At 41.0% G+C, this 26,676-nt stretch overlaps 2 protein-coding genes across 7 annotated transcripts in view; one reads left to right on the forward strand and one right to left on the reverse strand.

The window, feature by feature from the left end:
- Window positions 1-1,602, forward strand: part of LOC129193686 (striatin-like) — a 38,753-nt gene extending 37,151 nt beyond the window's left edge. Inside the window, exon 16 of one of the 2 annotated variants that reach the window (XM_054798152.1) lies at window positions 46-1,602. In XM_054798152.1, the coding sequence (XP_054654127.1) occupies window positions 46-215 (170 nt within the window). In that variant the 3' untranslated portion in view covers window positions 216-1,602. The remainder of the gene's footprint in view (window positions 1-45) is intronic. The other variant, XM_054798151.1, reaches the window with a different exon arrangement.
- Window positions 1,544-26,676, reverse strand: part of vit (vitrin) — a 37,113-nt gene continuing 11,980 nt past the window's right edge. For 2 of the 5 annotated variants that reach the window (XM_054798148.1, XM_054798145.1), the window contains exons 2-23: window positions 26,293-26,360; window positions 24,983-25,048; window positions 24,323-24,479; window positions 24,117-24,250; window positions 23,968-24,045; window positions 22,315-22,524; window positions 21,138-21,182; window positions 20,086-20,124; window positions 19,948-19,998; window positions 19,534-19,596; window positions 19,007-19,069; window positions 14,559-14,633; window positions 12,509-12,574; window positions 12,109-12,171; window positions 10,955-11,017; window positions 10,735-10,782; window positions 9,388-9,453; window positions 8,984-9,131; window positions 8,802-8,905; window positions 7,835-8,061; window positions 6,313-6,826; window positions 1,544-5,015 (exon numbers count right to left, since the gene is read on the reverse strand). In XM_054798148.1, the coding sequence (XP_054654123.1) occupies window positions 4,837-5,015; window positions 6,313-6,826; window positions 7,835-8,061; window positions 8,802-8,905; window positions 8,984-9,131; window positions 9,388-9,453; window positions 10,735-10,782; window positions 10,955-11,017; window positions 12,109-12,171; window positions 12,509-12,574; window positions 14,559-14,633; window positions 19,007-19,069; window positions 19,534-19,596; window positions 19,948-19,998; window positions 20,086-20,124; window positions 21,138-21,182; window positions 22,315-22,524; window positions 23,968-24,045; window positions 24,117-24,250; window positions 24,323-24,479; window positions 24,983-25,048; window positions 26,293-26,326 (2,493 nt within the window). In that variant the 5' untranslated portion in view covers window positions 26,327-26,360 and the 3' untranslated portion in view covers window positions 1,544-4,836. The remainder of the gene's footprint in view (window positions 5,016-6,312; window positions 6,827-7,834; window positions 8,062-8,801; window positions 8,906-8,983; window positions 9,132-9,387; window positions 9,454-10,734; window positions 10,783-10,954; window positions 11,018-12,108; window positions 12,172-12,508; window positions 12,575-14,558; window positions 14,634-19,006; window positions 19,070-19,533; window positions 19,597-19,947; window positions 19,999-20,085; window positions 20,125-21,137; window positions 21,183-22,314; window positions 22,525-23,967; window positions 24,046-24,116; window positions 24,251-24,322; window positions 24,480-24,982; window positions 25,049-26,292; window positions 26,361-26,676) is intronic. The other 3 variants (XM_054798146.1, XM_054798147.1, XM_054798150.1) reach the window with 3 other exon arrangements.

The following is a 26,676-nucleotide window of genomic DNA, read 5'->3' on the forward strand; positions in this document are numbered from 1 at the left end:
AAGTAAGTGTTGCACACTGACACACTCACTTTATCCACTTTGCAGGTCACGACTGTTCCATCCGCCTGTGGAACCTGGAGAGTAAAACCTGCATTCAGGAGTTCACGGCTCACAGAAAGAAGTTTGAGGAGTCCATTCATGATGTGGCTTTTCATCCGTCAAAATGCTACATCGCCAGCGCCGGGGCGGACGCTCTCGCAAAGGTGTTTGTATGACGCAGCGCGGCGTCTCTCCCCGTAGCCCCCTCCCCCGACTCCGCCTCCCGTGATCAGGGACCAATAGAGGCACAGGAGGGGAAGAGACCTACAGGCACGGGTCCAATTCCACCCCACAGCGCCCTCTGGTTTCCTGTCAGACTATGTAGCTGCAAACAGGCCAGGGCTGACCACGTGAAGGTCGGGCTGGGAGGCCAGTCGAGTGGAGAACTGTCCTCCTGCCCCCCCATCTAGCATCCAGGCAGGCCTGGGTGTGACCGCTCACAGCGCCCAGCAGCAACTACGGACTTCACCTCCACAGCAAGGAGGCTCAGGACAAGTGTGAAAGAAAGTATGTGGAGTAGAAAAAGAAGGTTTCAAGCCGGGCTTCTGCTCCTCAACTTCAGCCCACAGCCCTCAGGCCTTTCCCTCATCAGACACACCCCTTAGGTTCTGTTTTCTCCTTCGCTTCCCCGACCGACTCTGCTTGCTGGTCTGCCTTTTATTTTCCTTTTGAAAACACTTGTTGACAAATGTGCCTTTGCTTTAAAAGGCCTCGGTAATGTTCTTTTAACAAGCTTGTTTTGGGGGAACGGGGAGGGAGGGGGACGGCAGACAAACGAATCTGGTTGCTGATTTTAACATCGGGTGTAAAATGACAAATGCTTATAATAGACAAAATATATATTCAGTCTTAAAATTAACTGTGCAGTGTGAGTTTGAGTGCTCCTTTTTGATAAATGTATTTGGGGAATCGGTTTTGTGCATTTCACAGCAAAGCTGGTAGAGTGACACAGAGCAGATACACTATATTGTCTGTTTGGTAGATTATTGTACACTTGACAAGTAAGATTAACGTACAAACATTTGTGTCTAAAGTAAACCATTTTTGGTTATCCTATTACAATTAAAAACTTGGTTATTGATGTCCATTTTAGGAATAACTCATTGATCTTGGCCAGTTTGCTCTTGTTCCAATTGAATGGCTTTTACTGTTTGTAGTCCCCCCTCCCAGCTGTGTGGACATGCTCGATTACAACGTGATGTGTCATGTCCGGCTATTGACAGTAGTCCAGTGTTTAGCAGGAACTTAGTGCAGTACTTAAGACTCTCTCAAATAATACATTCACCATATAACGCGGTGTGAGGTGAAACGACCTGCAAGTTCTAATCCTACTGTAACTGTGAGGAGAGACGAATCAAATTGATGAAGAGTGCAGCATCAAACGAGCCATTTTCTCAGTCACTGGTTTGTAAATCAAAGCAATGCTCAAAATAAAACCTGCTGTAAGCTATCAACTGGGCTCGAGTGTCAGTCATTTTGGTCATGCACACACTGAGGAAACAACTCTGTCAGGTTGTCTTTATTTTATCAAAAATTGGGAAAAAAAGAGATCATTGTTAGATATGAATATGTACAAATATGACTTAACTTGGAGAAGATCATAAATACTCTGCACTGTGAAAGAAATGTCATGCAGTGCACACGAGCCTCATTCCAACAACCACTCATGCCAACGCAGCAACACAAGAACCGTAGTGTGCAAGGAACCCACACACACTCCCTACTGACAAATCTCTCCTATTAGGAAGAAAACGCACCACTCAGAGCAAAAAAAACCAAAAAAAACACTCACTTTACAGAGCTTGATATAAAAGTAGCATAATGGAAGAAGCCACAAGAGGAAGTGTCACGTGTGTGTAATTGTACATTTCACATCCCAATAAGGTTGCTTTACATTGGTCAGCCATGTTGGTCCCACCACTTATCATGAACAGGAAGTTACTTAGTAATGCTTCACAGACAATATAGACGATCATCTGTGTAGTTCGAGGACAGCTTGGCTCAGGGGTTTCATGGAGGAGCAGCAGCTTAAGGGGAAAAAAACCATTTACAGTCTTCCCTCGTTTTGGCGTGTAACTGATTGCTGACCCCACCTTGAAAAATGAATTTCCTAATAGGATTCAATGTTAATAAATGCAATACTTTCGTACTTAGAGCATAGAAAACCTTTTTAAGACTTTCTAAATATGGTGTTTAACATTATTAGAGCCCAGCAGACATGAAATAACGCCCATATAGTCAACTTTACACTCCTATTATTGTTTGTTTACAACACGTTGTTCAGTTCGTATGCTGCAGGGACTCCAGACGGCCACTAGTTAGCTAGCAAGCTAGCGAGTTAGCCTCGAATTTATTTCTTCTAAACTTAAGAAGCCAAAAACTTCCACACGGAATGGGGGAACCTATTCTTCACTCTTATCATGTCGGACACGCCATCGCTGACTTCATGCCATGTTAAGGTAATGTAATGTAAAGTAATGTCGATGTTTTGTGTCATTACTGAAAACCTGTCATAAAGGGGAACCGCAAAATTCGAATTATGAAGTGGGGATTACTGCAGTTAAATTGTGGTTTATATTCTGAATTAATTTTGTCCGTGAGAGGCTTGTCCCTCCAGAGGGCACTGTTTTTCTTCACTATGCAGTATTTTATATTTCACACTGACAAAAAAAAAATGAACATGATTCATAAGCTTCCCCCCCACGGGCCTATAGTGCAGTTATAATTGAGTTGTACCAACTCTGCCTAGCAACAAGCAGCTGTACAAATATGTGATGTGACCAACTTTTATGATGAATCACAAATGATTTGTGCTGTTGGTAGTACAATTGGGAGGTGCATTAGCATTTTACATACAAGAGTCTCTGCAGGTGTCAACCAGTCAAATGTAGGAGTTTTTAAAAGATCATCCATCCATCCATCCATTTTCTTTACCGCTTCTTCCTCATTAGGGTTTGAATATAATTTAAGACCCTTTTCACATCCATACTGCCCAGGTACTTCAGTTCTGTTACGTAGTTCTGTTATGTTGTAGCTATGTTACTGCATCCTCAAAAATCAAAACATTTAGAAACAAGGCTGAAGTTTATACATTCGTTTTAAATACAAGTAATGTTAATACATTTTTAAGGCCTTTCAAAATTTCAAATTTCTTTGAGATTTTAAGAGAATTTTAGACATTTTAAGGCCCCACAGATACCCTGGCATACAGGATAAAAGGTATGCTGTAGTTGTAAGTGTTTTTTCTGAGTGTATATAAAAAAAAAAGCCACTTTGTTATTGTGGACACAAATCGCAATCTTCTTGGCTTTACAGGTCGTAAAGAAAGAGTTTATTTTGTCAAAGAAAAAATACCGAAAGAAGAATGCAAATTGTTGTGTTTGGATGAAGCCAGGAGGACTGAATTATTTTTTTGTATATGCACTATAGCTGATCTTGGTTATAATAATAAAAAAAAAAGCATTAGGAGCAGGAGTGTCCAAACCTTTTTTACTGAGGGCAACATACTAAAAAATGAAAGGATGCAAGGGCCACTTTGATATTTTGCAAAGCAAACGCATGTAGATATGCTAAGAAGTTATATAGATATCAAGAAAAACTGCATGTCAGCGTTGTGATATAGGTGGAAAAGCGTATTATTAGTAGGAACTTTGGTCTTTGCTCTTTTTTCCCCATTTAAGCTGTTTTGTTTAAATTTGTTCTTCATAAATCATCTTTGTAAATGTTCTTCTCATAATATTATGACTTTATTCCCATAATGTCACTTTTTCCCCAACCTAATTTTCAAAAAATGTATAATATTTTGGGTTTTTTTGCTTTGTTTTTTTCTCATAATATGACAACTTTAAAAAATATATATTCTTGATTTTTTTCTTCAATATTTCAACTCAATGCTACGAGAATGACATTATTTTTCATATTGTTTATTTTTCATACTACCGGTTCATTCTTGTAAAATTTTGACTTTTTTTCTCGGTTGAACGCGACTTTATTCTCTTAAAATTTGAACTTTATTCTCATAAAATGACAACTGTGTTTCATTTCGTATGTTGTTGTTGTTTTTTTAAATTTAACTTTCCCAACTATTTAAACTTTCGTGTCAATTTTCTTCTCGTTATTATAAACTATTATTCCATGATATTTTGACTTTATATACGTTATCACTTTGTCTGCAACCTAATTTTCCAAAAATAACAACCGTATTTGTTGTTTTGTTTGCTTTTCATAACAACTTTTAAAAAGTCTTTTTTCTTTAACATTTGAACTTGATGCTGCTAAAATGATGTTACTTTCTCATAAAGTTACAACTATTTCTTGTTGAGTTAGAGCTTTTTCCTGTTAATATTTGGATTTATTCCTGTATTCTTTTTCCATTTTTGCTGTTGTTGTTTTATTGTTAAATGATATTTTTAGAATGTGGCGTGGGCTGCAAACGGACGCCCCGGATTTGGACTGTTACGGTTCATAAAAGGTGACTAGAGAGCGGTGGAACATTTCGAGCCACTAAGAGGATTAGCGCTCTTATTCACACCAAAGACCTACGAGCACATATGACAAACATCACTCAGTCTCTTTCTCATCAGCACCACTGCTAGATTTGGGAACAAACACTGATTCTCAAAGATTTGTTCTGTCGAAACCCCCCGATCCCCGCCTAAATGAACATCCCTCCCTGTTCAAATACGGGGAGCTGCAGCCAACGTGGCACATCTGGCCAACAGAAAGAGTAAATTTACAGTCAGTGTTCCGTTAGGACGGCCCAGGACCAGGACGCCTGGACCCCTGTTACACCCGTCCTCAGTTTCTGGGCTGGGAGTTGAACTCGTGGCAGATGTTTTGGACGATCTTGGGCACAAATTTGTACAGGTTGTCAAACTCGTCCACAAAGAAGGAGTGCTCCTTGTCGGGGTCGGTGGCGATGTACTCCAGCTCGTCCTGGGCGGCCCAGGCGATGCCGATGGAGTAGGCGATGACGCCTGCAGCACAGGATGAGGAAAAATGGTTACACACACACACACAGGCAGGCTACTTCAAAACTTCCTCCCGCGGTCTAAAAACGAAACTACAGCAAGGTACACGGAGGACCGGAGGAAGCCAAAGTACTTGTTGTCAAGGACATGGAGGAACTGGACAAATATTGAAGATGAATTCATCTTCATTACAAGGAAATCAAAGCTAGAACTCAAAGACTGGATGCAGCTGGAAGTCGACAATAACAACTCCACAATAACACACACTAAGCCAAAGGCAACAATAATACCAAACATGTCATTTATTGAGAAAAACTGCATCTCAGCTTTGTGATATAGGTCCCCCCCATTTTTGCTGTTTTTTTTTTTTTATTTTCCAAATATTTCACCTTTCTTCTTAAATAATCTACATATATTTTCATCTCGTAATATTATGGCTTTATTCCCATAATAGAACTTAGAATAGAATAGAATAGAATAGAACTTTCTCCCGACGTAATTTTCCAAATATTACAACTTTATTTTGTTTTGTTTGTTTGTCATAATATTACAACTTAAAAAAAAAACATTTTTTCTTTAGTATTTAAACTCTGTGCTACTATGACATTATTTTTTCATTATAATATTAGTTTATTCTCGTAATATTGCAACATTTTTTCTCTTAATATTTTCACTTTATTCTCATAAAATTACAACAGTTTTTCTTAACTTTCCAACTTTTTCAACTTTCTTCTTGTAAACGTTCTTCTTGGAATATCATGACTTTATTCCCATATTTTTTATTGTCTAATTTTCCAAAAATTACAATTTTATTTTGATTGTTTATCATTATAGTATTTATTTAAAAAAATAACTTAAAACTTTATGCTCCTAAAATTGTTATTTTTTTCACAAAATATTATTGTCGTAAAATTACAGCTTTTTCTCATTAGATTACATCTTTTTTGTCTTGATACTTTGACTTTATTCTTGTCAAATTACTACTAATTTTAATCATTGATGATTTTAATATGAAAAACAACAGCAGAGGGCCGCACTTTGAACAGCCCTGCTCTAAATTGTCCATAAGTTCGTCTCCTGGATTGCCTTAACCTGCGCAATGTGAGAACGTCCCAGTAGATGTGTCCTATTACTGCCATTTGTAGCCCGATGGCCCATCATACATGGCGCTGACCTCACACTGAACTTTGCAAAGTAAAAGCAAAGCCAAACCTCTTTGGTTAGCTCACTCCGTGGTCCACTTTACAAGGACCGGTGTTCTTTGGGACGGCTGAAAAGCGTAAAATGAAAGGCAAGTCTTCACCTTGACTATGGACCGCCAGCGCTGGTGCTCTGACATCATCGTAGGAGCGTCCATCCGTGATTACGATCATAATCTTGCGTTTGTTGGGTTTGGACTTGCTGAAGAGTTGCTCTGCGGCGTAGGTGATGGCTGCTCCCGTGCTGGTCCCTCCGCTCCAGTAGTTGATGCGTTTGATGGCGTTGAGCAGCTCGGCCTTGCTGTTGTGCTGACCGAAGGCGAACTCCAGCCTCTGCTCGTAGGTGTACTGCACGGCGCCCACTCGCGTGTCCGTGTCTGAGATCTCGAACTCTCGTGTGATGTTGGCCACGAACTGCAGCACGGTCCGGAAGTTGCCCGTACCCACGCTGCTGGAGCCATCGATGACGAAGGCGATGTCGTTGGCGTTGAGGCAAGTTTTGCTGCACACCAGTCGGTCCGTGTCGCACACTCGCTTCACCAGAGGCTGCAAGGCTTTTCTCAGCGCGAACCAGCTGGACACGGGCATGGAGAAGAAGCCGTTTGTGCGACACACAGCCTGCAGCACCACAAGACACGTAGACAAGAGACACGACATGTTCTTTGAGAATAATGAGAGGTGGATTTTTTGTTAAAGTCCGAAAAAGACGTTGCAGCTGAGTGCAACACCTGTCGTGCACAAGTTTTGCCGGGGAAGTTTAATACGGCCAAACTCAGCGCGCATTTGAAGCCGCGAGGTATGGGAAACTCCCACGGGAAGCCAAGAAGTCATTAACTACAATAGAAACGATGACCAGCTCCTGTCGGTGGTGAGTAAAGTCGCATTTAAACGCTTAACTGAGCACCTCGAACCTCGCTATATTATGCCCAGCTGCCACTACATTGTGGATAAAACTGCACCCCAGATCCTTAAAGAAGTAAATGGGTCAGTTTTTCTCATAGCTACTGTTGCTGATTGTTCTCTGTTTCAGTAATATCACTCCAGCAAGCTTTTTCCAACATTCCACACTACAAAAATAAGTCATAAAAGTATCTATGATTCGTGCTGATTGATATCATTTTTGGACGATATTCAAGGTTGTAATATCGGATCGGAAGTGAAAAAATAATAATAGAATACAACAATAACTTTCATTCTAAACACACAACCTTAGCAACGTTTTAGAAAGCAAGTGCCGCAAAGCATGCTGGGAGGCCGGAAGCAGTCCCAGCGGCGTTACAATAGATTGTTATGTTTTTAATGTTTTATATGTTTTTGAACACTTGAAACCCTTTTTTTGTGGAGTACTTGATGCAGCCCAGCCTCACCCGGACTCCTCCAGCAGTCCTCAGGTAAGCTGAATTTGACACCCCTGCGTTAACGTATGAGGAGCGTGCCTCCAGACCTGCCTTGAGATAACTTCTGATGTGGATTGGTGCTGTATTAATACACTGACTTCACACTTGAGCTCAAGTGAACCAAACTGCACCAGCTTCTGGTTTGGTGACAAACATTTGACCAAACAAACCAGCAAAAGCAGCAAAGTTCGCTTGAACCACGCCAAACATGACCCTTAATGTGTCGTACCTTGTCCACAAAATTGGCCTCAACCAGGTTTTGCTTTTCGTTGTCATCGGCACCCTCAATGGTGACAAAAAAGATGTTGATGCCGGACTCCCTCGCCAGCCGGGACGCCTCCTCCACCTTGTCTGTGGGCCAGCCGTCCACCAGCACCACCGCCACGTTGGGAGCTCCTCCTCGGTTCCCGTTGGCATCACTGAAGTAGAACTTGTTGATGTAGGAGAGGGCCTTCCCTGTTTAAACGCAAGGGGGCAGCAACACGATGGTAGACAACAGGTATGAATGAGTTTCCAAGGCAATGAATAAAAAGAACTATAGATTTATAGCAAGGGACTTGAAATGAAAAACAACCTATCAAGTTGCTCGGGGCTTAGCTAAAATAAGCTCTCAGTTTATCAAATACTTGAGGTTTGGGAGTGTTGCCAATGTTTCCTGCCCATTATGCATGCACCCACCATATATGAGACATAACAACTATAATCACATGCATATCTTTTATACAAGCACACACTAGTGTGTCTATAAACTATACAGCTCATGTTATCCTGTCATTTGCCATGTCAAAGGCTGCGTGCTAGTCTAAAAATGGCAGAACAGGGGGCGCTCTGTTAGTGACTTTTATAACGTCTCACACTGTTGCATGATTAGAGAGTGAGCAAACATAAACAATGCTATTTGTATCAGTGTGCAACATTTAAAGCTGACCGAAAAGCCACATGTGGTAGTGGACACATGCCACGTTCACTCAAGACCACCCCTCTGTCTAACCCCCAACCTTCTCCCCAAGTTGGCAGAAAGCGTTTCTTTCTGAGGCAAAGAAAAACACAGTTTACAGACGCAGGACTGTAATTTAGCAAACAGCATCTCGCAACAAATTTAGCTCTAATTCTATCCTTGCATGTGAAAATGCGCCTGGCTTATAAAAAAAAAACAATAACACTTTCACACTTTGTGTGCAGCAGCTGGCACTCACCCACATTGGAGAGGCCTCCCTTCTGCACAATCTTAGCGATGCTCGTTTTCACGTCTTTGGAGTTCGAGTAGCTCTTTAGGCTGATCTCAGTCACAGGGTCATCCCTGCACACCACACACGCTCACTTTAGATTTCGTTTTATCTGAAAAGGTCTCTTTATGACAGGAGAGACGAGAGCTGACCCATATTGGATGACGCCCATCATGGGTCCAGCCACACCGACGTTGATGACCTGAGCCACCTCAGCCAGGAAGTCCTTCTGGATCTTAAAACGACGCTTCCCAATGCTCCAGCTCCCGTCCATCAGGAAGACCAAGTCAACCTTGCAGTCTAAGGGAAGGACATTTTGTTGAAAAACAGCTGAAAAGCGATAAGGTGGGGTGACTTCCATTCAAATTCGGTATCGTCCATAATAACAATAGTTTCACATAATATACAGCATACACAGCAAACAAAAGCAACTACATTTGTGTGACTGATAGGGAAACGCTCTGTCACGAAAGTCTTACATATATTTGACATGTCAGTTGTATTGAACAATGATAATACCCTGGTTTCGTTTTGTATTTCGCCCCACCCCTGATACCTGGGTCTCCCTGTGACACGGGTTCTGGTGCTCTCGGTGCAGGTGCCTGCTCTCTCACGCTGAAGCCTGTAAATGCATTAAAAAAAAACACAGATTTTGACGTAGACTTCAGGTATGAAATGTCATTTTCGTACACTTTTTGGTCATTTAAACTGACGAATGAAAAAGTAAAATCTAATGAAAACATATACCATAGAAATATCATCACCACTTTGGGCTTCGAATGTCGCAGCGTCACGCGATCAAGGTTATTCCAAAAATGTAATAATAAATCATGCTGTTTCGTGGTTGAGTACACCCTAATATTAGGTAAAAAAAAAAAAAAGCATATTTAAGCAAATTTTACATATTTTTACAGCAACACACAAAAAAATACAAGTTTTATTTACATCTTAAATGACTTATTTACTTATTCTGTCTACTTTATTGGGTAATATGAGAGTAAAGGTGACTAGGAGTGTTAGTTCATGTCTAGAGGGCTCTAAGAATGTTAAAAAAATATATTTAGATGGTCGTAAACAGGTTTTCTATGCTCTAACTCCAAAAATATTCCATTTATAAGTAAGGAATCCTACTTTATAGAAATTCACTTATCACAGTCGTGTCTGGAAGCCATTAAACAAGGGATTACTGTATTATCAATCTAATGATATAGAATGAACTGATTTGAAAAGGTTTCTAAAGTAAAAAAAAACAAACAACATCTAGGCTCAACATGTTGAGAAAAACATTTTAAACCTGCTCAACAAACTTCTGCTATCTTTGCCAAAAAAATGCATTGATCGATTTTGAGTTCTGACTTTGAAAGAGGAACCAGACGCACTGATATCCACCGAACTTTGATCCAAGGAGGAACTCATGAATGCACAGCAGCTTGACAAAAACATTTTTAAACCTGCTCAACTAACTTCTTCTCTCTTAAAGACAGGAGTTTTAGTGCTAATTTTAGGAACCGGTCGAGAAGTCGCTGATGCTTTGTAACATAAGACCAGTATCTCCCTCGTCAAAGAATGGAAATATGTTGATCAGACAGAGTGAAAGAGAAGCGGAATAACAAACAAAAAGTCTATTTTGTCATGGAATGTCCCACAAAGACAACTGCTGTCCACTTTCCAGCATGTGCTCTCGGTAAACATGATCGCAAACGGGGCCGCTTTTATCCTCCAGCCATCATGCTGTTTGACATTATCTCAACATCCCTTCAATTACAGGCTAGCCACAAAGCCAGATGCTTTTCCCCGGATAACCTCAGCTTGGTTTGCATTTAAGAGTCTATGCTGGGGACTTACTTGGTGCCGGCGCAGATCCACTGAGAGGGAGAACCAAAAGTATTGATTAAAATCTCACCTGATTCGTAAAGGTTTGCATCTGGTCTCCATGTGTCCACTGTCTCCACTGCACAGATGATAGCATACAAGCAAGTCACTACCACGATGACTACTTACGATGCAAAAAGGGCTTGGCATGAACGTCAGTCACACGTCAAATAAGCTTCATGGATGTGTGTGCAAGCTGATGCCTGACTGGATACAAGCAGGTGTTTGCAGCCATACTGACTACAACTCACCTCTTGTATGGGTTGTATCCAGCGGCGCTTGGCGGTTGCCCTCCAAGTCAGCGGCTCGGGACACTAAAAAGAACACATGCTCAGTCGTCACGCCACTTTGACACACATCTCATGCTGAACAGACAGGCTGCTGTCCCACTGGCTCCAGCTCTCATCTGATAGAATTTGAGTGGTGCATGCTGGGAAGGAATTTGCTTTCCTTTCAGATGTATTTTGCGGGCATCATCAAAGAGATGGAGCTACAACCTGTAATCGGTCAGCGAGAGCTGTTTGGGCCTTGTCAACGGGCCAAAACTGAGCCTATAAACAACTGAAATGACTTTGCCCTCATTGCACTTAAGGAAGTAGTTTTGACATGTCGGAAAATGTAATTATTTACTTTTACGCAGGGAACTAAATGAGCAATAACATGTCTAGCATGACATTGTGGCAAGGAGGACTTAACAGTGAAGCGTATTCTGAATGTAAGTCTGCACCACTGCCTTCCATGAACAACAAACTTGGAATCCAAATGTAAAAGCATATGATGACAAACAAGTTCATCATAAGTCAACATATCTGTTAAAGAACATGCTGTGTTGTTAAACTAGGGTTCTTAGCACACAAAAGTGTTGTATTATTAGCTAGCTTGGTATGTCACCTGTGTCACCTGTGTCCAAGTAAAAAACTCCATCTGATATACCTAAAAAAAAACTTGCCTGTATGTGGAAAAACTGGATTGTCATTGTGATGTCTTTTCAGTTACACACCACTGGAAACCACAACTCCAATAATAAACATACTGTTAGACTTAGTAGACAACCCCAATGCATCCCACCAGTCATTGTCTTGCACTGCACTCGGTAAATGGATGAAAGCATAATTAGAGTGCAGCTGCTGTACCAAATAAGGACGCTTTTAATTTACCCGTTTCACCAACCCTGTAACCAAATCCCAACATGCCAAATGGAAAGAGATCAAGCATCCTGTCAAGTATTTTTATAAACCCATGACATGTTGTAAGAAAAAAAAACCCATAGAGAACAAATGTGATCATTTAAAAGGGTTGTGTAATGTTTTTACAATTACAGGAGCCTACTCTTCTGAAATGAGCATACAAAACTGACTCCCAAGACTTGTTAGTCCCGTATAAAAAGAAGAGAAAAAACACTTACGGTATGATCCAATGTTATAATACCAGCGCTCAAAGTCTGAGATATCAGGCCTGTGATCCTGAGCTAGAGGAGGATGGTTTGAGACCTGTTAGTATTCCCACATTGAACTTCGGAGGGCAAGCACACATTTCCACAGTTGCGATTGGTCATGTCATGTTTGCCACCCAATCCCAGACCAGTGAAAACGACGGCATTGTGCAGAACGATCACCTCACATGCTCAAAGTGCAGCCTGCTCAGCGCTCTCTCTCTCTCTCTCCCCTCCACACATGAGCATCACACACATCCAACACGTCCATGCTCTGTATCAGTCACATGATCATGCATGATGCCTTTTGCACATGCAGCATGCAGCGATACGAGCGGGTCGCCGACACCACACTGTTATCAGCCAGACTCACCTGTCATCTCTGGTGCGTCTGAGTCACTCCAGGTGTATCCTGAGTCTGGAGCTGCATAAACAACATCTGAACATACAGCAAAGAGTTACACTTAAGGCCTCCACATTTTTTCCGCCAAGAACAATTTTGTACGCCAACACAAGTAGATATGTATAGAAGTTATATATATTTCAAGAAAAAACTGCATCTCAGCTTTGTGATATAGTAATATCGTGATACAGCGTATTATTAGTATGGACTTCGGTCTTTGCTCTTTTTTTTCCCATTTTTGCTGTTTTTTTTTTTTTTTACATTTTCCAAATATTTCAACTTTCTACTTGCTTAATCTTTGTCAATTTACTTGTCATAATATTAGGATGTTATTCCCATAATATTTTGACTTACATTCCATTCCCATAGTATAACTCTTTACCTAATCAAATTTCCCCCCAAAAATGCTTTTGTTTTGTTTGTTTCTCATATTATGACTTTTTTTCTTTAGCGTTTCAACTCAATGCTACTAAATGCAAACTGCAGCTTTGTTCTTATTAGAATATGACTTTTTTCTCTTAATATTTTTACTTTATTCTCGTAAAATTAAAGCTGTTTTTTTTTAAATTTTCCAACCATTTCATTTTTTTTTTCTTCTCATAGTATTATGACCTTATTCTTATAATATTTTTACATTATTCTCGTAATATTATAATTAGGGATGTCCGATAAAAATGTAACATCGGGTCTTTCCCTATAATGAAAACCAATAATAAAGAACTGCCGTATATAGGCTTATGGGCTCCCGTACTTGCCGTCATCGAGGCATCTAGCGGCGCCAATACGTGGAAATACTTCATCACGTCCTGTGCTATTGCTCGCAGTCGGAACTGGGCTTCACAGGCTTCAAGTATTCATCCTCTGAGAAGCCATAAGTGCACCAGGATGGAGTGAGAAGAAAGGAGGAGATGGAATATCTGCACGGCACGGTGTCGTTGTCACATTTTGTCTACATTTTTACCCACGTCGAGGGTCACCAAATGTGGAGATGCGATTCACAACGAGACATGAGTCGATGTCGGTGGTGCCAATCAGTTTCCACTCCACTCAACTCAACAACATGCTACAATTCTTTAATAGCCACGTGGCTACAACACCCTCATGACCCGGAAACGGAAGTATAATCGATCGAGCGATAGTTAGATCGATACTTTATGAATCTCCAAGAGAAATGTCTAAAACAATATTGTGGGTCAGAACAATGTGTTAATCCCATGACAGGAGATATGTGATGTTACACATATCGGTATCGGTTGATATGAGAATGGGAAATTGAAAGTTGGACAATATCGGCATATCGGTTATCGACAAAAAAGCCAATATCGGACATCCTTAATTATAACGTTTTTGACCTCAACTTAATTTTCCAAAAATTACAGCTTTATTTTGTTTTGTTTCTCATAATAATACAGCTTTTACAATAAAACATTTTTTTCTTTAATATTTCACCTTTTTCCTACTAAAATCAAGTTATTTTTCCCTCATAATATTATGACGTTATTCTTGCAAAATTACAACTTTTTCTCATTAGATTTAGGGCTGTCAAATAATGATTACAAACTTTAATCATATTAATCACAGTTTTCAAATGAATTAATCCTGATTAATCACCATTAGCAAATATGCCCATTCTTACTGTATTATAATTCTGTATATATACTGTAAGTAATTCTATTTTTTTTCTTAATATTTTCACGTTCTTATAAAATCACTGCTGATTTTTCCATTTTTGCTGTTGTTGTGTTGTGTGTCGGGGGACATAAATGTTTTTGCGGCAATATTTATTAACCTGTACTGTACCAACTGAACTCCAAACTGAAACCAGCAGTGAAGCATACAAGCATATTCAAGAGTCAAACTGCATGCTGATAGCTGACAAATTCATGCATGTTGGCCGGTCTGTACTAATACTGAACGTCCTCCGTGCCGATCACCCGCCCCCCTGACAGTTCACCGCGCCCCCACAGCTGGGCCCACCCCACTATTTGAGAAACACCGCGCTATATGCATGCATGTGTACCTGATGATCGTCTAGCTCCAGGGAACCACTCAGGACGAGGGAAGGACGGAGGGCCCCAGTCCCTCCTGGGAAAAACTGTGCAGGGAAGATTAGAAAGCATGAGGGAGCGCATACTTGTGACCTCCACTAAACGTCATGAGTGAAGTATACACAAGATGTTCAGCCTTGAGTCAAGACACCAAACATACTGCGCTAACTCATCCACTCAGGATGTTTGCCCGACACTAGACAGCGGAAGGCCAAAGTATGGAGAACACACATGCATCTACTATCTGTACTCCAACAATCACTTCCGTACCTCCACTAGCATCCTGTTCAGCTGTCTTACATTAGTCTGTTTGGTTCTTGTTGTTCATTCTCATTGCTACACGTTGTTTCGCTTTATGGAAGTTATACATATTTTGAGGAAAAAAAACTGCATCTCAGCTTCGTGATATACAATCATGGAAAAAATGATTAGTCCACGCTTGTTTCTTCAGTTTCTTGTTCATTTTAATGCCTGATACAACTAAAGGTACATTTGTTTGCACAAATACAACAATGACAACAAAAATAGCTCATAAGAGTTAAATATTTTGGCAGGACAATGCTATAGCTATTCATGTAAGAACTTAAGTGATTTTGGTTATTATCAAGAAGACCATGGAAGCTGCTAAATAGCAGCTCTTCAATCAAACTCTTATGAGCTATATTTGCTATCCAAACAAATGTACCCTTAGTTGTACCAGGTGTTAAAATGGATCAATAAACTGAAGAAACAAGGGTGGTCTAATATTTTCTTCCATGACTGCAGGTGAAAAAGCGTATTATTTGTATGAACTTTGGTCTTTGCCCTTTTTTCCCCCATTTTTGCTGTTCTATTTAAAATTTCTTTTTAGATAATTTTCATAGGTTTTCTTCTCATAATATTATGACTTTATTCCCCAAATTTTATTCGGTTGGGTTCTCATAATATTACAACTTTAAAAAAACAAAACAAAAACAAACATTTCAACTCTATGCTACTAAAATGACATCATTTTTCCTCATAATGTTACGAGTTTCTTCTCGTAAAATTGTGTCTCTTTTGCTCGTTAGAATAGAACTTTTTCTCTAAATATTTTTGCTTTATTGTCGTGAAATGACAGCTGTTTTCATTGTTGCTATTGTTTCGTTCCCCATCTATTTCAACTTTCCTCTTGTAAATTTTCTTCTCGTAATTCTGACTTTTACTATTGCCGTAATATATATAAATTTTTCAGCAAACGAATTTTCCAAAAATGACAACATTACTCATTGTTTTATTAGTTTTTCCTAATATTACGACTTAAATATTTAAACTTTATGGTACTAAAATGATGCTATTTTTTGTAATATTACGTTATTTTCCTAAAATAATGACTTTTCTCTTAATATTTTCACTTTATTCTTGTATAATTACATCTGATTATTAAATTTTGTTGATGAGTTGTTTTTTTGTTGTTTTCTTGTTAACTCATAGACTTTAGAATGTGCCGCGGGCCGCAAATGCCGCCCCGGTCGCACTTTGGACACTCCTGGCTTAGCCTTTGTCCCCTGAATCCAGGCATTTGCAGGAGCAACTCGGGGTTCAGTATCTTGCCCAAGGATACTTCGACATGATCACGGGAGGAACCGCGGGAGGAGGAACCGCGAACCAAAAAAACAAAAAACACTCTAACAGAAGAAACACTGTAGTGAGCTTGGGTGAACTCTTGCATGGTTACAGTAAGTGATTGAACACCAGAAGTGCAGGACATCCCATTTATCCAAACTGACTTAACACACCTCAGTGCGCCCTTACTCCAATGGATGTGGAGCTTACACAAGGGCACAGCCTGGGCTCAGCGTTCCCATCCTGTGGCAGCGAGCAGGCTGGCTTTGTGTTGACTGGGACGCCACACGCTCGCTGGAGCGTGGGAGTATTATTGTAAAGTGTACGACAGTGTAGACAGAAAGACGCAAAGATTAACTTAATCTGCTGCTGGTCAAAGGCCCAGTAGTGTAGAGCAGACAGGAGGGTTATTCTTTTGTGGTGACAGTGATGCATTAAAAAGATGGACAGGCGTTCTCTTGATCATAACCATGGCGGTGGTCACTGCGGGCACAAGGTCAGGACGTGACGCACTCACATGTTGTGTTGAATTTGTTATTGTGTTGCATGTTACTGCTACATGAATACATAATTGACTGTCTTCAAATAAACACTGGCCATTTGAGTGTACAACAGCATACCGCTTGAACAGTTCAGTTGTTCAGCGGTTATGAAAGTCATACATACTGTATATAAAGACTGTTATTTCGATCTGCTATATTTTGGACGTATCATATCGACCTCATTACAAGATGGCATTTTTTTCTCCTACAAAAAAAAAAGTCTTAAAAATACGAATCGCATTACATTCGGTGTCTGGAGCTTTGTGGATGCAAACCAACCAGGTGGCACGGAACAAGTCTGAGCTTTTCTTCCTGTCACTCACCATATCGGTGACCTTGTGACACAGAGACAAGGTGTATCAAAGTTTGGGCAAATTAGGAAACAATGAAGGAAGAAACTGAGGAGTTGAGATAATGGTGATCAAGGTCGCAGAGTCATCAAGCAGCCGTCGAGCAGCTATTTTTTTAATTGTCATCTACTAATTAAAAACAAATTTGTCTTAAAAAGTGTTCTTCCAAAAACAGGTGCTGAAAAAGAAGTATGTTATATTTAAATGAAGTTAAGTTAAGCAAAGCAAAGTCATCGGATGAGGAAAACAAGAACTCGTAAATCAAAGTTGAAAACTTCACTACAAGAGCATCATCCTCTCTCCTGGGGTGTCCTTTAGATTGACACGGATCCCTCATGGCTAGCTTTACGTAGCTGAGCCCCACCTCTGACCTTTCACCTCACCCTCAAAGAATGTCCCTCAGGGGCATCACTAAAAATGACTTTATTAAAACATAGGTTGCCTATTTCAGTAGCTTTTGTGAGGCCATCGCTGCTCCTAATAAACTTGTCATGGGCGACAGGTTCGTCCGCTCAATTCATTTTGGCTTTTTTTTTTTTTTTTTTTACAAAGCTGTCTAATTATAGGGACCAACGGTTGCATTCCACACAAGCAAAAACAGAAGCACTTTGCTCCTTGAGCCAAGAAGCAGGAAGCGAAACCACGCTATGTAGAACTAGTTCTCTCTTCTGGAAGCATTTACAAAGATCGGGAAGAAGAAGCCGGGCCAGATGGGCTGCGCTGGAATATACGATTACTATACTGAGAGAGCACCTTTCTCATCACTGTCTTATCTTCTCTACAGATATGGCACAAGATGAATGCAGCACCACATTATCTTGCCATCACTCATCTTATTGGCAACATAATCATAGCTCATTTTTCATGCTGAGTACTGCACTCTTAGGGAGATGTTTCCACCTCACATTGAACCACAGCATCCCAACATTACAACCTTTCAATCAGCCGTATATACACTGGAACCAAAACATTTCAATTTGCAACCATCTCTTCTACATCCAAAGCAGGGATTCCTTTATCTTATAGGAAATGGTCTTACTTACTTTGAGCTGGAGCCGATCCCGGACTACACACCAGCATCTTTCTCAAATATTGATCTCATATCTGTACTAGTGAGCACTTCTCCTTTGTGGAGATAATCCACCCACCTCACAGGTGTGGCATATTAAAGGGATAGTTCTAACGTTTTGACATGAAGCTGTATGACATCCCCATCAGCAGTGGAGTACATCAACAGAGACTTACCCGTCTTCATTACATACACAAAAAGGGAGAGTCGATGTCGCAGGCGGGAGACAAATATAATGCCGAGAGATTTCATTTGTTTTCAAGGAGGCATTTTTATGACGCAAATGTATTACTCTTTTGAACGCATATTGTTTTGAGAAGCCAAACTCTTTACTTAAATGTCCCAGCAACTAAGCGGAACTATGTTCCTTGTCACCATAATCCGACCAGAGGTGGACTCACGGGACAAGGGGGGGTGGAGGGGCTAAGTCACTGTTGATGTCCTACACTGCTGATGGGGATGCCATACAACTTCATGTCAAAGAATCCAAACTATCCCTTTAAGATGCTGATTAGACAGTATGATTATTGCACGGGTGTGCCTTAGGCTGGCCACAACACAATAAATGGCCACTCCATCATGTGCTGTGTATTGGGGAGATTTGCACAGTACTGTATATTAGTAACTTCACTGAATGTTAAACAAAAGCAATGAAAGCAACACATCCACACAGGTGCATATCCCGTTCAAGGTTTATTACTTAAAGAGAGTTTTTCCTTACCTCTGCCACCAAAGTGCTTTGGTTTTCTTTAATGCAACAAAAGTGCATTTCTCAAGATACCTACTGTGCGTTATATAAGTCAAATTGACTTGACTTATGCCTGTTTTTGATCTCCACTTAATAGCGTGTCTGTTTGCGCTCTGGCATCACTTACCGGGATTGGATTGGCTCACGATTGGAGTCCGCTCCTGTTGGGTCGCCTGACCTCTGTTCAAAGCTGCTTGCAGCCATGAAAAACAGATAGATAAAAAAGAAGAAGAGGAAGAGGGGGGAAACAAAGACGAGACAAACAAGGAAGGAAAGAGGAGTCGCACGATGAAGGTTACACCCACAATTTCAGCCCATCTGGTGCTTGTCTTGCAGCTTCATATTAGAATAAAGACTATACAGGGTGTATTTACAAGCCAACAGGCTCTTTTTTATCTTGGAAAGTGAAACGCTGAATAAGAGGATGTGGCTGCTGATGACAGAAAACGGGTGCTATTGGGAAAGGAATGTGAGCTTGATTGGGTGGATTAGAGGCAGCCTTGGGGTGCAGAGAGCTGGGGCTTATGGGTGTGGACACCTGGGTCACTCTTACAGCATCTCCAGCATTCTTCTTCCAGCATCACTACCCTTGACCTACATTCCATGTTGGTCCCATCATGTCTACCTGTGTTGTGTGTGCACAGGGAGGCTGACCTGGTCCGACTGGAGAGGCCAACTGTCTCCTCACTGCCGGCACAGGCTCAGCTCTGCGCAGACCTGAGGGCAGGAAGAGTACACAAACATCATGAGATCATATGCAATTTGAATAGCAACAAAAATAACATGTAATCAAAAGTGTCATGTTTTCAACTATTTATTTTTATTTCTATCTGTAGTGGGTGACATTCAAGTACAGAGATACTTACTAATTAAGTATGAACTGAGCTGAAAACAGTCATTGAGTGGTATTTAGGAAAACACAACAAAGAACACTTGTGGCCCGAATGAGGCTCAGCAGATGTGTTGAAAGCAGCAGCAGAGGTTCGTGCATGGTTGTGTGTGTGTGTTAGTACGGAAGGGGAAAAAAGGAACAATAGCATCATCGGGTTATTTTAAAGTTGGCATTACCTGCACTGGCACGCTGCGGGAATCTATTCGGATAGGCACTCCCTCGGAATACTTTAAAGAAATGTCACGACATGAGTCAAAGAGTTGCCACATGTGGCGTAAACGGACTTTCCAAGAGCTGCAGAGTCAGTGGTGTACCTTGGCTGGGGCTCTTGCCTTGAGCACTCTGTGATTGTCCTACACCAGTGTTGGAATAACATAAATACATTTAGGCAAAAATATATGGAGCTGAGTCAGCATCCACCACCAACCCATTTGTTTGTAACACTTAAAAAAGCTGCTTTCACTTTCACTTTTCACTACCACTCACTCTGTTGCAATAGACATTTCTATTCACTGCACAAGCCTTTTTCAAATGAAGTACGCCAACTCAAAGGATTTTACTTTCATCTTAACTGGATGTGGATTAATAACAGGCCATAGTCAAACCATGAAACAGTGATTATTAATTATGTTTTGAAAAACCACGACAGAACGAGGGAGCGATGTTCAAATGTAGCGAGGGACAATGTAAATCCAATTAATCCGTTCCAGACACCCAAAAATATTAACAAAAAATACATCTCATAGAGAACAGTTTTTCTTGCAGAAATCATGCTAAATAATTATAAACGACGAATGGATGAGACTTATTGGTGATGCAGAATTCATCGTACATCCTGGCCAGATCAAATTCAATATTGTTTCTCGCCTTCTTTATCAAAGTGCTGGCACTCGCAGCTTTCTTTGGCCCCATGGTGTGTTATTTAGCAGCCACAATCAATGAAAAAAGCACAGTCCGTGAGTCAGCAAAGCGTAGGGTGCTTGGCTTGGGCACTCGATTTCACGCAACAATAAAGTACAGGGCAAACGCACTAGAATGTTACATGCAATATTGTACAAAAACCAAGGCAAAATTTCGGCAAAAATGTCAGACGCAAACCAACTGGGGTGTACAAAAACATTACATTAATTTGAGGATCCAAATCAAACCAATTAAAGTTACCTTTCATAATGACTTTGTTGTCTTCTTACAGTTATTGTAGAAGTAAAGATTCTTTGAGTCATACTTTTTTCACGTTCATAGTGAAAAGGGCTTATACTACAGAGAAGCAAACCCTCAAAGCTTGCCATAGGTTAGTTCACTATGCGACAACCATCCCTGCACCCCCTTATGTCACCATGATGTAGCTTTACTTTGCTTCACTCACTTGAACTGGCAGCTGCTACAGAGGCAAGGTACGGGTGACTGCTGCCTACATAGAAGAAACACACATGGCTGAGGGAGCGGAATCATTTGGGAAAGAAAAGAAAATTATTGGGGTGCTTTTCTGGCACATCAGCTACATTACACATTAACACACAACACCTTTGTGCACTCGCTGTGGCAGCTCCAAATGGGCCACACGACCGTCAATGTTTCATAATGTTTACTTATACAGTGGAACCTCAGTTTTTGTCTCGCTGTTTCATTCTAGTCCGTTCCAAACTGAGCAGGTGCAATCATCATTACACACACTGGCCCAGCTCACTTTCTCTTCTGTGTCTCTGTTAAACCGTTCCCCCTGCAAACTGTGGTAACATTATAATCCTATTGTAACAGAGGCTACCTTTGTGCTTTGCTGCAACTTCTTTATTGAATTCAATAGTTTCTCACCTTCTTTATCAAAGTTGTGGCACTTGCAACACTTTTTGCAGTCGCCCTATATAAAAAAGCACAGATTCCTCTAACGCTGTTACGCAGTGAGCTTGAACAGAATACCTCGTCAGTGCAGCGCAATGCTTGAAAGGAGGAAGGAAGGAAACTGATACAGAGTTGTTTGTCAGTCTGTGTGCGTTCTGTGAGTAAATAAACCACACATACAGATATACTAAAGATGATTAAAGAAGTCCCTGGACGGAATCTGTCTATAGTGTCCCAACTGTAAAGGAACCATTATCCATTCTTCACAGAGACTGAGTCACCAATGTGTGGATAACCGAGATAACCGAGACAGTGTACATTTTTAGCAATAATGTTTGACAAAAAACAAATCCTACGAAAGCTGGGGCATACAAAAACTGAGGTTCCACTGTACAAGGAGGGTTGCGAGGAGGGATGTCAACTGTGCACTTAAGTCAGTTAGTCAAATGAGCAGCACAAATGCGCGGCCGTGCAGCAGCCATCTGTCATAACAGCACTTGTAATCACCTCCTGCAATCACATACAAAGTGAGGCTGTAGGGACTTGTTGCTGTATAGATGTTAGTTAGGCGACATCCAGGCGGCAGTGGAGCTTCTGTGCGGATTGGATTACTAAGGCCGTCCAAGTAAATACACAATCCTCCACATGACATGCAGGGATCCATCAGGAAATAAACAAAACGTGCAATGATTCGTTGAGTTCACCTGCGTCTCTGACTCTGTGCACAGCAGCACGAGCTTTGACAGTGGTGGGTGGCGGTGGGGGAGGAGGTGTAGTGGTAGTGGGAGCCTGGGTGGTAGTGGTGGTGGCGGCGGTAGTGGCAGGTTCAGGTGTGGTCATCGTCGTGGTGGGCTCAGGTGCCGTTGTTGTTGGAGGAAGCGCTGTGGTTGCCGCGGGGGCTTTGTCCTTTTGAACTGAGAGGAGATGACAAATGAAGGCAGTACTTTGTCTAAGATGGATGAGCACTGAAGAAGAGTCTATGGTAGCTGCCCCATTTAATTCATTCCTCACATTCTTCAAAAGACTGATAGTGTTTGGACTTCCCATTGAACCTAAAAGCCTACCATTCATTGAACACCCTGCTATAATGTTTTAGGCAACATATTGTTCAATTAGCTTTACATGACTACTATACTGCATGACCAAAATAAAAAGGTTAGATTGGGATCTGGGTTTGAATCACGGGTATTCAAGTTAGACACGATTTCACTACAACTACAATTTCCCTAACTTTGTGGATTATTTCCAGTCTTATTTCAAGCTGTTCTGATTATTTCTTTTGTGCAAGGTGATAGCTCTCATTTCTTAATGAAATCATTCAATACCAAAGACGTAGTTATACGTTTTTATAAGCCCGAAAGCCCAATCCCAACAACGTACTTATACGTCTTTTACGTTTTTTTGTGCGAGAGGCAAAGAGAGGTGATGACGCGGCTCTCCTAATAGATTTCAGTTCATAGCTATTTTAAGCTATAAAAGTGGCCACAAGGTGGCAGAAGTGCATTGGATAAGAGCTCAGCAGCGATCATGTGGACGAAAAAAATCACACATGACAGGAAGGAGGAAGTGAGATGCGCACACATAGTTCTGTTTTCTCCCTTGTCTCGTGGGGAACAGTTTTTTTCCTGAAACGTACCTAAGTTCTACTGCTGATGACCAAAATAAACCTTTTTTTCTGATGAAAGACGGGAGTCTAATCTTTCTTTTGGTCGGTTCCATGTTTATATAGCCATAGAATATTCTGTGCGCCTTGAAAGATCAGTCAAAATCGTCTAAAATGGCCGGTACTGAAGGGGTTGTCTTTTAAAAAATTATTTTATACACCGTGAGGGTGTACTCATGAGTGAGTAAGCGTACGAGTTTTGAATTTGTGGATTATTTTGAGTCTTTAAAAGAAAAGTGATGCAATTGCATTATAATCATTTTATGACTTGGCTACACTGCACGCATGCATGTGCGTGTGCATGCAATCGTGTTGTGCCCTGGCCCACCTTTTCCAATCACGGCCGAGTGCACCGAACTTGAGCACTGATCAGAGCAGTTGTCAAGTGAATTGAAGACTCTTCTTTTTTTATTGGGTTGCTGTCATGTAAATGTAACACATGCCAGCAGGGATGGCTGTGCGAGTAAACCTCACTCCCTGATGCCTTCAAGATCGCTGCCGGACGACGGGCTGAAGCTCGGCCTTTTAGCTCGTTGACTTTCGATGCTCAAGTCTCATCTGTGGACCCTGGTTCGATACCCGCAGACCAGTCGGGTTATGTAAATGTACCCTAAGTTATACGGCCCAAAAATAACTGAGACTATCAGAAAAAATGATTAAATGCGAATACGTGTGGAAAAGAATCCTTCCTCACTTGTCTTCACATAGGTTGGTCTTGAAGGAACGAAGTCAAGGGTAGAAGGGTAGATCACTCCTTTCTTGGGCTTCCCCTCTACAACACAACAAAGCATCAGTCAACAAGGGGTCACCTCTTGCCTTCAATATGAACTCCATTATTCATACCTGTGACAACAAAGGATTCCCTCCATTTCGGAAGTGACAGAGAGCGCACGCCGTTGGAGTTGCTACCTTTGTAGATGTTCTGGCCTGCCATTTTCCTCACAATCACTTTTCCTCCTGAATTGGTGATAACGCCACTGTTGGGATACAAAACCCGTATTGCATAACATTTCCTGTGTGAGCTTTTAATGGTTCATCATACAGTTTACCTGTGGATGGCGGCGTTGCAGATGCTGGAGATGGAGGCGAAAACACCTGTCCCATACACCTGCTGCTTGGTCTCCCTACAGTGCGCAGGACATTTGACTATGAATTCCGGGAGGCTGATCTTTCCCGCTCTGACGTCGCACTCGATGGCTGGTATGACTATGAACAGAGGAGATGTTTGCAGTGGTTGAGTTACTTGCTGTTTTGACAACAAGCAATTGCTAAAAGGATTAAGCAATTAATCGCTACATAGATAAGCGGATTGACAGAAAAGTAATCAACAATTCTAACAATTGATTCATTGTTATAGAAACAATCCAAACAATGTAAATCCGTTTCTTGGGATTATCCTGTATTATTGTACAATTTACACTACTAAATGGCATCACTTTTGTTTTAGACATATCTGTGATGGTCATTTGAGAATGGATTTACTGTATTACAAGGAGGGCATTTGATTTACAGTTTAGCCACTACAGAAAATGGCAGTCTTAAGTTCACGGGAAACCTCAAACAAAATAAATCAGCGGCAGCTTTTACTCTTAAGAAGTGATTTATAGGTTGAGCCATTTGTCAGTGAGTGAAGATGAAGACGGAGAAGGCGGAGACAGCCACGCTGCCATGACACAGAAATAACAGGTTTGTGCGTCCATGATCGTTACCTTGCTTCGGTTTCTTGCCCTTTGATCCATTCGGCTTGGCCTGACAAGCGCAGGACAACAGGAGCACTGTGTGAGAGGAAAACATGACAACAGTGTCTTTTTGGTTACTCGACATACAACAGATGCAGTGAAATGAACGATACAGCCATATACAGCTGGCCTACAAATGCAAGAGCTGTGCCAAAGCCTGGAAACTTAAACACATGCACACACAGTCTTCTTTAGACTCAAGTGATAATGCTCAATTTCGATGAAAAATATTATTCCCACTATGATTATTATGTTTGTAGTTTGCAGTGATAGACAGTATAACTGCATTCCATCATAGTGACAACTGTTTGTAATATTTGGACCCTTTTATGTAGCTAAATACACTAGATGTTAAATCAGGTGGGCCGCATACAGCCCGCCAAACATTTGAATCCGGGCCGCCAGATACTTCCAAAGTAGTTGATAAAAACTTTTATCATACAAGTTGCAAGTAGTCAAAGTCAGTCTGAGGCAACTTCTTGATGGTTTAAGTATCTTTTCACATGAAAGCGATCCAGACAAGTACCTCGTCCACGATGCCAAACAAATGCAAGTCAACACATACAGTGGTGTGAAAGTGTTTGCCCCCCCATTGATTTATTATGTTTTTGCATTGTTTGTCACGAGTCCGAATTGAGTCTGAAGTCTTTTGAGCACGAGTCCAAGTCAATTCTGAAGTCCCTCTGTGGGCGACTTAAGCGCGACTCGGAGTCCCCGTCCCTGTCTTACGATAAAGTCTGAAAAAGACGTTGCAGTTGAGTGCATCTTTAATACTATTGCGTCTATTTCCTTCTCTCTGAAAATGTGCTGCTGTTTTGTCAAGATCCATTTCAGCCCTGCTGTTTTATTAAAACCTTCAGTCAGATGAACTTGATCATGACTTCAATTACGTTGGCATTGAGGGAAATATCCAAAAGCATCATTGAATCCAATCAAAGCACTTGGGGCTTGTGTGTGAACTCAAATACTCAGCCTGGAACGCAACATTTCTTCAGTTCAAAAGGAAGAAAATGAGTGTAGCCAAGGTGTTATGCAGCCTGTGAGACTTTGTAATATCAACTAATATTTAACAATAAAATGCCTGTGTGGGGATTTTTGTGTGTTTTGGCATTAGTTAGAGAGTGTTAGTGGGTCTACTCCCTTTTCCCATTTTGGGTAAAAGTTGAAAACTCTAGAAGAAATTAGAGCTCTTGGTTCAAATTTCCATAGCAAGGACATGGATGTGTTGCTACAGTCTTACAACTCCATTATCAAGTTGCCATAAACAACGTGTTTCTCACCAAGGTAGATGGCAGTCACTGATGTCCTCATCATGATGGGGGTGTGTTGGTTCAGTGGATCAAATGTCCTTGGAATGAAGGAGAGCAAAAACAGAACTTTATTGCAATAACAGTACAAAACAGTGGACACATTTCCATATGCAAAGAGTTGCTAAGTGGAGATTTTTCACAGAGATGCTCAATATTGGCTTTCTTACCAATATATCTACATTATCTAGCACTTCATTTCCAATATCAACCAATATCAGCAGCAGCTCTTCCTTCAAATTGTCGGGTAATGTGTAAAACACATTACGCTTCTTCGACTGTGATGCCTATGGATGCATTTCACAGACAAACACTCTTCCAAATAAGACAAATACTGCAATATACAATACAAGTTAG

Source organism: Dunckerocampus dactyliophorus, chromosome 14, assembly GCF_027744805.1.
Source record: "Dunckerocampus dactyliophorus isolate RoL2022-P2 chromosome 14, RoL_Ddac_1.1, whole genome shotgun sequence".
NCBI classification, from domain to species: domain Eukaryota; kingdom Metazoa; phylum Chordata; class Actinopteri; order Syngnathiformes; family Syngnathidae; genus Dunckerocampus; species Dunckerocampus dactyliophorus.